This window comes from Pan troglodytes, chromosome 1 (assembly GCF_028858775.2).
Source record: "Pan troglodytes isolate AG18354 chromosome 1, NHGRI_mPanTro3-v2.0_pri, whole genome shotgun sequence".
In the NCBI taxonomy this organism is placed as follows: Eukaryota; Metazoa; Chordata; class Mammalia; order Primates; family Hominidae; genus Pan; species Pan troglodytes.
The window spans coordinates 146,541,839-146,554,027 of NC_072398.2; the positions used below are offsets into that span (position 1 = coordinate 146,541,839).

The following is a 12,189-nucleotide window of genomic DNA, read 5'->3' on the forward strand; positions in this document are numbered from 1 at the left end:
AAATTATCACTGAGAATGCAAGAGAAAGGAGGTCTTGATTGTCTGAGGAGAAAGTATGACAGAGTTGTCTAGAAGAATAGTAATGGACCAAGAAAATGTAGTATATTTGTTGGCACAATTAAAGACTCATTTGAAGTTTGTGATTTATTAACTATGGTTGGAATTTTGTCCAATGGATATGAAAGACATAACCGTGGAAGAATTAATGTAACTTTCTGTGTTTTCGTTTTCTCATCTGAAAATAGAGATAATAGTACCTCCACAAATAGTTGTTGAATTAAATGAATGAACATACATAAAGCATTTAGAATAGTGATTGGCTCAGTAAATGCTATCTAACTGGTTTTTGCTATGTTATTAGTAGTATTATTTAGGTAGGTAGTTATTAAAATGGTTAAGACTGAACTCTGAAGCCAGTCTACACTATTTAGGATCTAAGCCCAGCTCTAGTACTTACTAACTATATAATATCACCTGGGAAAGCCATGGAACCTCTCTGTGCCTCAGTTTCCTCATCTGTAAAAGGGGAATGATAACCATAACCTACCTCATGGAGTTTCCTTTATGGGGATTAAATGAGTCAGTATGTGTAAAATACTTAGAATAATGCCTGGTAGTTGATACTCATTGATAGCTATTATTTAAATTAGTATTGTTATCATTCTTAAGACTGTCCTAAATTCATCCTGCAAATATGTGCAAAATTCTCCTAGTCTTTCCATCATTTCTTGAGAATAAACTGGTAATGTGAATAGTGTTCATTAACTCGTTTAAACCAGTGCAATTCAAATTGGGTAACATATCCAAGGTCACACAGCTAGTAACTATAACATAAACAATTTACTACTATACTGCTTCTTAACACACTATATAATTCTGTTCTAAAGAGACAAGTTAATCAAGTACAGGTATTAGTATATTAAATTATAAATTAGCTATGAAAGCTGCTAGTTAAGTATAGTTTGATGTACCTTTAAAACTAGTAATAAAATTTGAGAAGATAATCCAAAAAGATGTTGGTGGATAACTTTTCCCCCTTCTCATTTGGGCATATTGTTACCTTATTTATAAAAACAGAAAAATTGGACTACTATTGATTATGTTGATATTAGAAGTATGTTTCTGGAAAACTTAGACATTTTAATCTGCAGTTTCAGTTTAATCTTAGTAAAAATATTATGATGTTGCAATACCATGTTTAAACAAAAAATTTTAAATAGTACCTGATTGTCCTGTCTTCTACTGATAGCTGTATCATCTTCATTGTCCCAAAGACACTGACTTAAAGGAAATGACAGGTTTGAAAGTCATTAAAACATGATCCCATGAATATTAGCTTTTCATATTTTATGTATTTTATTTGATGCTCTGTAAACACAAATATTGAAAATTTTCAAAGTCAGCCTGAGACCATTATCATGTTCTTTCAGACTCATTAGTAATCCATGTAAAGCTACATTTAGTATGAGTAATAAAATCATATTTTATTATATTATAGCTAAATTCTAGTTCAATATCTATAGCAAGATAAAATTACTTGAAATTTTAGAAACATATTTGTTTATTGTTCTTTTGTGAATAACTGTTTATAAAAACCCTTAATTTCAAAAGACTGTGTAAAACTCGTCTAAGTACTATAATTTTGAATGAAATGATACCAGTGTGAAAATCAAGCATATTGATTAGTTTACCTATAACCAAGAACTTAAGAGAGGCAGGATAATTAGTTCTAATGAAGGGAAACAAAGACAGAAATTTTTCTGTCATCAAGTTGTCCCAATGATAAAAGTACTACAATAGAAATAAATTTAAGTTATGAATTATCCCTTATTATCTTGGAGAGGAATGTTAGCAAAAAACAGTAAAGATCTGAATCAAGGTAATTTTAATTAAAATATCACTAATTTCACTCATATCTTTAAGTAGAAGTCTTTATAACAATACTCTGAATATCTTACTCTTTTTCTTATTGTTTAGATTATGGCATGTGGAATCAGCATCTATACTAATTACCTTTTTTTAGTGCCAAAGCAATCATTATTTGAATCTTCCAATGATCCTGGCAACTCAGAATTTCCAATTTGATTTTTTGCAATTTGGCTTTTTTCTGCAGTGGCTCTTCCCCCAGCTGATGTTGATGGTCATCCACGGCAAATAAAGTTCAGAATGTTAGGAAAATAGTAAAATAAACTTTTGTTTTTATACATGTACACTATAATCTTATCCTAGATTTCAGAATCCCCATGAACTTTCCTATATAGATATAAGTCAATAGTTTCCAAAGTGAATTTCATGAAATATTTGTTTATGTGAAAAGAAAATTATTTGGTTAATTCAGCTTGGGAAATGTTGAATTAAGCAACATCAAACAGCAACACAACCCCCTACACACACATTCACTCCTATTAAAGGGTTTGTCTCCATGTACAACTAAATCTGCAAGAGCAGGGTAGGTAAGTTGGGGGTTTCCTGAAATATAATTTTTTTTTTTTTTGAGATAGAGACTTGCTCTGTCGCCCAGGCTGGAGTGCAGTGGTGCAATCTCAGTTCACTGTAGCCTCTGCCTCCCAGGTTCAAGCGATTCTCCTGCCTCAGCCTCCCAAGTAGCTGGGATTACAGGCATGTGCTACCACGCCCAGTGAATTTTTGTATTTTTAGTATAGACAGGGTTTCACCAGGTTGGCAAGGCTTGTCTTGAACTCCTGACCTCAGGTGATATGCCCACCTTGGCCTCCCAAGGTGCTGAAATTACAGGCATAAGCCACCGCGTTCGGCCTTAATTGTCTTTACAAACCGTTTGCCAAAGCAGTTGTTGAAACAGTGCTCTGAGGAACCTTCTCTGGAAAATGCTGGTATAAATACAGAACATAAAATGTCATTTTTTATTTCACATACATTTTCATTGATAAAATCTCCCTTCATTTTAACAAAATTTCTCAATATAGGAAAACTAAACAATCCATCTTTGAAATATTAACACTAATGTTCCACATGGTCTATATAAACAAAAGATACACGAACCTGGCAGTATTAATTCAGATTTTTTTCCCTTGGAGAAATCAATTTTTTTAATTTATAAAAGAATAAGTGAGCCAAATTAATATTTGAAAAGTCATTTTACAAGAGTTGTTGCTGGGCATGGTGGCTTATGCCTGTAAACCCAGCACTGTGGGAGGCTGGGCAGGAGGATAGCTTGAGCCCAGTAGTTCAAGACCAGCCTGGGCAATATCTCTACAAAAATAAAATAAATTAGCCAGGCATGGTGGTGCATGCCTGTGTTCCCAGCTACTTGGGAGACTGGGGTGGGAGGATGTCTTGATCCTGGAAGGTTGAGGCTGTAGTGAGCCATGCTCACACTGCTGTTCTCCAGCCTGGGCATCAGAGCAAGACCCTGTCTCAAAAAAAAAAAAAAAAAAAGACTTGCCAAAATATTGTGCAACCTGGAGCCCATACTGATTTTTGTTTGGCTGCTACAATTTATTTCCCACCTGGTATTGAAACTGTCACTTAAGAACAACAAACAGAGGCTGGGTGTGGCGGCTCATGTCTGTAATCCCAGGACTTTGGGAGGCCGAGGCGGGTGGATCACTTGAGGTCAGAAGTTCGAGATCAGCCTGGCCAACATGGTAAAACCCTGTCTCTACTAAAAATATAAAAATTAGCCAGGTGTGGTGGCACGTGCCTGTAATCCCAGCTACTTGGGAGGCTGGGGCAGGAGAATAGCTTGAATCCAGGAGGCAGACACTGCAGTGAGCCGAGATTGTGCCACTGCTGGAGAGAGACCCTGTCTCAAACAAAACAAGGCAAAACAAAACAAAAAAACAGATTGTCTAAAAGATCTATATAATGCAAAATGAATAAAAAATGGACATACCAGCTGTGTAAAAGCTAATAGTAAACTACAACTCTCCCTACCCACCCATAAAAAGAAACAATAACGTAGAACTCAGTGTTTTGAGAACTCCAACAAATATATGTTTAAAATATGATAGAGTCACAGAAAAGGGAGTGATAACTGTGAAACTAAGTTTTGAACTATGAGCTGTTTGGTGGCAAATAAGGGAGTAGGAGGAATTTAAGCAAAGAATACGGTATGTACAAGGAGCAGAATACTAATAATGTGTGGAGCATTTTTATCCATAATGAAAAGTTCAGTATGATTCTAGCGCAGTGTTATAAAGCATGGGCTTTAGTCAAACACAAAAGAGCTCAAGTCCTGGCATGGTCATAACATGTATGACTTCAGGTAAGTTATTTCTCTAACTTCTCTTTCCTTATCTCTAAAATGGCATAATGCATGTAAAGTACCTAGCACACTGTCCAATCCTGAGAAGTTTCTTGACTTTAAGTTCTGATTTATATCCCATTGCCATTTTCCTAGTCCCTAAGTCTATTTTCCATCTTGTCACCTAAGCTGTTTTTCTAGAACTAAAATCCAATCATGCCAAGTTAAAAACTTCAGATTGCTTCCCATTACCTACTAAACTCTTCAGCTTTGCAAGCAAGGCTCTTGTAGTTCAAGTCGCTACCTACCTCTCCAGAAGTACCAGTTCATAGTACTTCTCTCCCTCCCTTTCCTAACCTCATACTATTAAATAGTAGTATTACTACTAATAATAATAGATAAAAATTACTGAACTAACCCCAACATTAAGTAAATCCTGAAAGCTTCATTCATATCACGATCTCTGAGAAGGAGGCCTTCTGGAGATAGGCACTAAACGATCTGCATGGCCATACACCGTAGCCCTGGATTTGAAGAGCTCTCTATGCTACCTCAAGAAGCTTAGGCTCGGCCAGGCGCGGTGGCTCATGACTGCAATCCTAGCACTTTGGGAGGCCGAGGTGGGTGGACTGCCTGTCCCAGGCGGGCGGATTGCCTGAGCTCAGGAGTTTGAGACTGGCCTGGGCAACACGGTGAAACCTCGTCTCTACTAAAACACAAAAAAATTAGCCGGGCATGGCTGCGTGTGCCTGTAGTCCCAGCTACTCTGGAGGCTGAGGCAGGAGAATTGCCTGAACCCAGGAGGCGGAAGTTGCAGTGAGGCGAGATTGTGCCACTGCACTCCAGCCTGGGTGACAGAGCGAGACTCGGTCTCCAAAAAAAAAAAAAAAAAAAAAAAGAGTTTAGGCTTCAGCCGGGCGCAGTCACTCATGCCTGTAATCCCTACACTTTGGGAGGCCGAGGCGGGTGGATCACCTGAGGTCAGGAGTCCGTCTCTACTAAACATACAAAAATTAGCTGGGTGTGGTGGCAGGCACCTGTAATTCCAGCTATCGGAAGGCTGAGGAGAATTGCTGGAACCCGGGAGGCGGAGGTTGCAGTGAGCCGAGATCGCACCACTGCACTCCAGCCTGGCAACAGAGCGAGACTCCGTCTCAAAAAAAAAAAAAAAAAAAAAAAAAAAGGCATATTACCTGCATTCTTCCCAAACTTTATTATTTATTATAAATTTATTCTCTAAAATGTCACGTTTCAGAAGGGATAGCATCTGTTATCATTTTTGTACCATTACAGTTACTAAGAACACAGTAATTGATTATATATTATTTACTCATTGATGTTAAGACAGTTATTAATTTTCAACAAATATTTATTCAGGACTGTGGTCTAGGCACTGTGTTTGACTCTGAGTAAGTAGCAATAAATCCTTGTCCTAAAAAGATTTTATAATATTTATAAAAATTTTTAAAAACTGGATTTCTTTCCAACAAAATAACAAACCACAGAGGAAATAAAAGTTCAAACCAAAACTATCGAAAAGAATTACTTATATTTGTTTGTGTGGTGATTTACAGATACAAAGCAGTTTCACATATGATATCCAATTTTGAACCTCACAATACAGAATAATAATATTGAATGGGAAATCACCCTGCCAGATATATAAAAAATATTAATGTCAGTACTAGTTCAGAAAATGGATAGAGTCTGAAAGTGGTCATGTATGTATAAGAATATATATATGAAAAAATATATATATAGTGTGGTAAAGGTGCCATTTGAAATCAGTGGGGAGGGAATGAATGATATTTTGGGATAACTGGAAATGCATTTGGAGGAAATCTATACTACCTCACTCTTTATTTTTTCCAAAATGTGGAGCAGAGAAACAAGGAGACAGAAAATATATGACATAATGGCAAGATTATGGTTCAACAGGAACTTTTAGACATTGCTGCTGGGTACTACCGCTTTGGAAAACACATGGATGTTGTTTAGTGAAGTTGAACATGTACATGAACATGAACAATGAACAATGCCAATTCTCTTGCACATGCACATTTAGGACTTGTGTACAAAAATGTACATAACAGGATATTTGTAATAGTCCCAAGCTGCAAACAAACCAAATGTCCATCAGCCATAGAATAGACAAATAAATTGTAATGTAAATAAATTGTATGAGTATAAAATGGAATAGCACAACAATGAAAATAAATAGGTATGGTTGACTCTTACAATGTTGAGTAAGAGAAGCGAGTCCAAAATGATATACATAAATAAAATTCAAAACAGACATAACTAAACTATATTATCAGGGATATATATCTCAGTTGTAGAACTACAAGGAATTCCTATGATCAAAAGAATCATAGAGTAAAAAGACAAACCACAAATTAAAGTTAAGAAAATAATTCAAAATAAGTACTACTACCAGCAATAAAGAGAAACATTACATGATATAGGGGTCAGTTTATCAAGAAGACATAATAATCCTAAATGTGCATGCACCTAATAACAGAGCTTCAAAATACAGAAAGCAAAAGTAAAGCAAGAAAACAATTACCACAAATATCAAAGTAGTAGTTATCTCTACTGGAGAAGGAAGAAGTGTGACCAGAGAAAAACATACAAGGTTTATAAGGTTGTTACCTTAGAAACAGCAGTTAAATTTCTAAAAATAATAATAGGACAAATGCATGAAACTGCATTTAGAAAAATGTTGCTCTGGCCTGGAGCGGTGGCTCACGCCTGTAATCCTAGCACTTTGAGAGGCCAAGGTGGGTGGATTACCTGAGGTCAGGAGTTCGAGACCACCCTGGCCAACATGGTGAAACCCTGCCTCTACTAAAAATACAAAAATTAGCTGGACATGGTGGTGTGCACCTGTAGTCCCAGGTACTTAGGGAGGCTGAGGCAGGAGATTTGCTTGAACCTGGGAGGCAGAGGCTGCAGTGAGCCGAGATTGTGCCACTGCACTCCAGCCTGGGCAACAGAGCGAGACTCCATCTCAAAAAGAAAAAAAAAAAATGTTGCTCATTGCACTATACATGATAGCAAAAACATTAATAAAGGGTTGGGGAAGTAAATTATGACACAGGGAATTCTATAATGACACAGATCTATATTTATTAATATGAAATGTTTATATTTTAATATAAGAGGCTTTAAGAGTCTGTATGTGTCTTCATTTCTGATAAGTAAAAATATATATTATTTATATATAAGAACTAAAAAATAATAACTGGAAGAATATACATCAGAATTCTAAGTAGTAGTAATCTCTGAGTAGTAAAATTATTGTCAGTCTTTATTTTCTTCTTTACATTTATTAGTAAAAGTATACTTTATACTTATTTTCTTCCTAATACTTACTGATGTTTCTAGAACTTTTAAAAATGAGCACACACTGGCCTCTCATTTAAAGCATATAAATAAAGCTGACTACAGTCCAAGAATCAATAGGAAAAAAATTAGTTTAACTTTTAACTTTTTTACCATATTACATTAAAAAATAAACTGTGAAGGAAAAGCAGATATACTAAACATTTACAAATGAAATGCATCCCCCAGATGTTGACTAAAGACAACATCTATTAAAGCTGTAGAATATAGTAGTTCTTAATCAGTTACATTTCTTGTATTCTAAATTTATTCTAAACCCAATAATGTTCCAAAGTTAGTACCTGCTTTCATCTTAGGTGCATTTAATATTTACTGTTTATTACTTGACACCCATTAGATGCTCAGTGAGTTTAATTTTTATTTAAACATTTTAAATTACCTATCTTTTTTTCCTATTGATTCTTAGACTGTAGTTAGCTTTATTTATGTATTTATGAGTTTAATTTTTATTTAAACATTTTAAATTACCTATCTTTTTTTTTTTTTTTTTTTTTTTTGAGACAAAGTCTTGCTCTGTCACCCAGACTGGAGGGTGATGGTGCCATCTCAGCTGACTGCAACCTCCCCGTCCCTGGCTCAAGCAATCCTCCCGCTTCAGTCTCCTGAGTAGCTGGGACTATAGGCATGTGCCACCAGACCTGGCTAACTTTTGTGTTTTTTCATAGAGACAGGGTCTTGCCATGTTGCCCAAGCTGGTCTCAAACTCCTGGGCTCAAATGATCCACCCACCTTGGCCTCTTAAAGTGCTTATTACAGATATAAGCCACCACTCCTGGCCCCTATCACTTTTGAAGAATCGAGTTATTAGTAATTATTAGTAAATTGATAGGTGTAATCAGATAAAAATTTTAAAATTCTCTGAAATACGTATGTTCCCCAACATTAAAGTTTTTTTGTTGTTGTTGTCTGTCTTGGTTTGATACTGTTTTCCTGATCCTTCTGGTCTCTGAGTAATACCAAAGTTTTATGCAGTCACCTTTCCTTTCTCTTCCCCTGTAGCTTTACTTTTATCTAAAACTATTTTATTAAAAAAGAAGTAAAGGTGGTAATGTTCATTTAAGTGCTGTAACTATTTTGATTTTGTTTTTATTTTAACATAGTACTTAAATTGTTTTCTTTTCCTCCCATCTGGCAAAAATATTTCTTTAGAAATCCCCAAGTGGAATTGTAGCTTTCTTTTTAAACTGCCTATATTTGTAAGGCTAGGTTTGCTCAGGGTTTGCTTACAGACTTGACTGCTAAAATGTACTATAATAGCCTCTTTCTTTTTCCCATTCCAGTTTAAAATCACCTTCTTCCTGATTCTTGTTAGGAAGCTCTTTCAAAGTGTTTTCTAACAAACTGGGATCTCTTCCAAGTTCCTCCTTGAACAAAGTTACACTAATTGGTCTGTGGATTGTTCCATCAGCCTCATTAACACCATTATTAGTCTGCCGCTCATCTAAAATAACTGTTGATGATGGTGAATAAACATTTCCTAAATGGTCCATTACAGGAAGCAAATATAATTCTGGTTGAAGAGCCTAAAACATATAGGAAATTTTAAAAGTTAGTTTGCAATTAAAAGCAGTGCTCTAAGTTAAAAATTAGCATAAGTTTAAAATGTCACATTACATACATATGGAGGAGCAAATGATTTGAGTTTCAGTTCTGATTCTTGCTTTTCCTTCACCTAGAAATAAGTAATGAGAAAAAAATTAAAGCTTTTGCTACATTTTTTTCAATTATTTTTACCTCTACTTTTTTTGCAGAAGGCATGTATTTGTGGCAAATATAAAAATCAAATTTAAAAGCTATGGCTAGATTCTAGAAATGTAGAATATAATGTTACTTTTATTCACTGTATCAAACATAATAGAAATTCTATTCATTTATTAATAATAACTATGCCTATCACTTAAATGGACTTACTATGTCCCTGGCACTATTTTAAGTGCTTTACACTTAGTAAAGATTGTATACCTAGGAAATTTCCAAGTTGGGATTCAAAACCAGGTCATCTGACCCCAGAGTCCAACTTAGTAAACTTTATTTTATTTCCTACATGTTCAACCCATAGAGTTCATTTGTTATTTATCTATTTATTTAACAAATATTGGGGGACTGGGCGTGGTGACTCACGCCTGTAATCTCAGCACTTTGGGAGGCCAAGTTGGGCAGATTACTTGAGGTCAGGAGTTCAAGGCCAGCCTGGCCAACATGGTGAAACCCCATCTCTATTAAAAATACAAAAATTAGCCAGGTGTGGTGGCTCCCCCAGCTACTCAGGAGGCTGAGGCAGGAGAATCGCTTGAACCTGGGAGGTGGAGGCTGCAGTGAGCTGAGAGTGCACCACTGCACTCCAGCCTGGGCAACAGAAGGAGACTCTGTCTCAAAAACAAAACAAAACAAAACAAAAAACAAAACAAAACAAAACACAAATACTGAGGGCATACTATCTGTCAGGCAGTGTTCTACATGGTATGGATACAATGATAAATAAGGCAAAATCTCTGCTTTCATGGAGGTTATATTCTACTTGGGAAAGCAGATATTAAATAAATAAATAAACTCAATTTAGGATGGTGATACATGTTTTATGAAAAGAAAACAGAGTGATGTAATAAAGAGTAACTTGAAGAAAGGTCAGGGAAGGCCTGTTAGAAAAGATAATACTTGAGCTAAGTCCTGAATTATGAAAAGAAACAGCCAGCTATGTGAAAATCAGGGAGAAGTGATTTCTAGGCAAGTGCAAGGACCAAAAATCAGAAATGAGTCTGCCATATTTGAGAACCAAAGGAAGATTTTTTTTAGCTGAAGTATGAAACCAAGGAGAAAATGGTCATAGATAAAATTTGAGAGGCAGCTTGTTCCTTAGGCCCTTATTATCTCTTGCCTGAACCACTGTAAAACTTTCTTACTGAAATTCCTGCCTCCTCACTTCAATCCATCCTTCTCAGTGAGGCCCAATTAATTTTACTGAAGGCTCTAATCATGTCACTCTTAGTCAAAAACTCATGGTTTCATGAAAAAATCCAAACTACTAATCTGGCATTCAAGACCTTCAACAAACGACTTTACAACTTGCTCTCCACTATTTCCTTTCATGTAGTCAATGCTCCATTAAAAAAATGTACCATTTATTATTTCTGAGTTGTCTGCATTTCTACTTCTGTGCTTAACCTATTTTCTCTGCTCAGAAAGCTTTTCTCACCTTTCATCTTTGCAAGAACAAATATTTTTCTTTTAGGATCCAAATTGAAATAATGCTTCTTTCTCAAAGTTTTCTACTTCCCCTCTTCCCCTGCTGGAAGTAATCTCCTTTTCTTTTGAATATATAAAATATGATATTTTATTTATTTATTTTATATATTTTAATCTTCATCACTACACTGAGCACTCTTTGAGGGCAAGATCTATATCTAGTTCTTTTTCTAGTTTTGTATATAGAAAAACATTAATAAATATCTGTTTAAAATAATAAAATATTAGAAGGATTTTAGAAATTGACCTAAATTACTTAGAAAGTCCCTTCCAATCTGGGATTCTATGACTGATATTTTGTACATTTACATACCATGAAAAGAACAAAAAATTATGAGGGTTGTTCATTTTCTTGCCTGCTTGAGGAAAGCTGACTTAATGATCAGTAAATTAATATTAATATGCCAAAAGTCATACCAAATAGAACTCTGATAACCAAAACCTCTTCAAATTTAAGTACCGATCCCAAGAATCTCACACAGCAAATTATAGTAGTACTTTGGAAGAAAATGCCTATTTTTTCCATTATCATTCATGTTTTAATTTGTTCAGTGAACATTTAAACACCTCTAGTGCAAAGCACCTTGTTAGGCACTGGTTATAAATACAATGATGAATAAAATGAAGTCCCTCCCCACAAGGACCTATAATCTAATGGTAGAGTTAGATGTTAAGCAAATATTCACATAAACACATAATAATGATATAATCTGTTAATGAGAGTGAAATAAGAATATGCTGCATTTTAAAGAGTTTAAATATAGAAAATCTTGATTAAGGAAATAAAATTTATGTAGATATGAGAGACCAGAAACTTTGAGATCTGATGGCTTGTTAGATTTGAAACTTAAGCTAGGAATACTCTCTACTTAGAGTATCCCGCCCACTAAGTCATAGAAACCACAAATAGGAGTGTTCAGTAAATAATAGTTGACACCAGTCAGGCAAGGTGGCTCATGCTTGTAATCCCAGCACTTTGGGAGGCTGAGGCAGGGAGATCACCTGAAGTCAGGAATTTGAGACCAGTCTGGCCAACATGGTGAAACTCTGTCTCTACTAAAAATACAAAACTTAGCCGGGCGTGGTGTCGCATGCCTGTAATCCCAGCTACTCGGGAGGCAGGAGACTTGCTTGAACCTGAGGGGTGGAGGTTGCAGTGAGCCAAGATCACACCACAGCACTCTAGCCAGGGTGACAGAGCAAGACTCCGTCTTGGAAAAAAAAAAAAAAGTTGACACCAAAAAAATATGTTGGAGCCATATCATTTTCACATCAAATGAGTCTAGTTGTGGCACAAGCGATGAGAACCCCATTTT

General features: G+C 35.6%; 1 protein-coding gene across 1 annotated transcript in view; it reads right to left on the bottom strand.

Annotated features, from left to right (window-relative positions):
• The window catches only part of SPATA1 (spermatogenesis associated 1), a 59,590-nt gene that overhangs the window by 30,737 nt on the left and 16,664 nt on the right, over positions 1-12,189 (bottom strand). Inside the window, exons 5-8 of the mRNA XM_016921559.3 lie at positions 9,249-9,302; positions 8,922-9,153; positions 2,014-2,128; positions 1,224-1,281 (exon numbers count right to left, since the gene is read on the bottom strand). Of these exons, the coding sequence (XP_016777048.1) occupies positions 1,224-1,281; positions 2,014-2,128; positions 8,922-9,153; positions 9,249-9,302 (459 nt within the window). The remainder of the gene's footprint in view (positions 1-1,223; positions 1,282-2,013; positions 2,129-8,921; positions 9,154-9,248; positions 9,303-12,189) is intronic.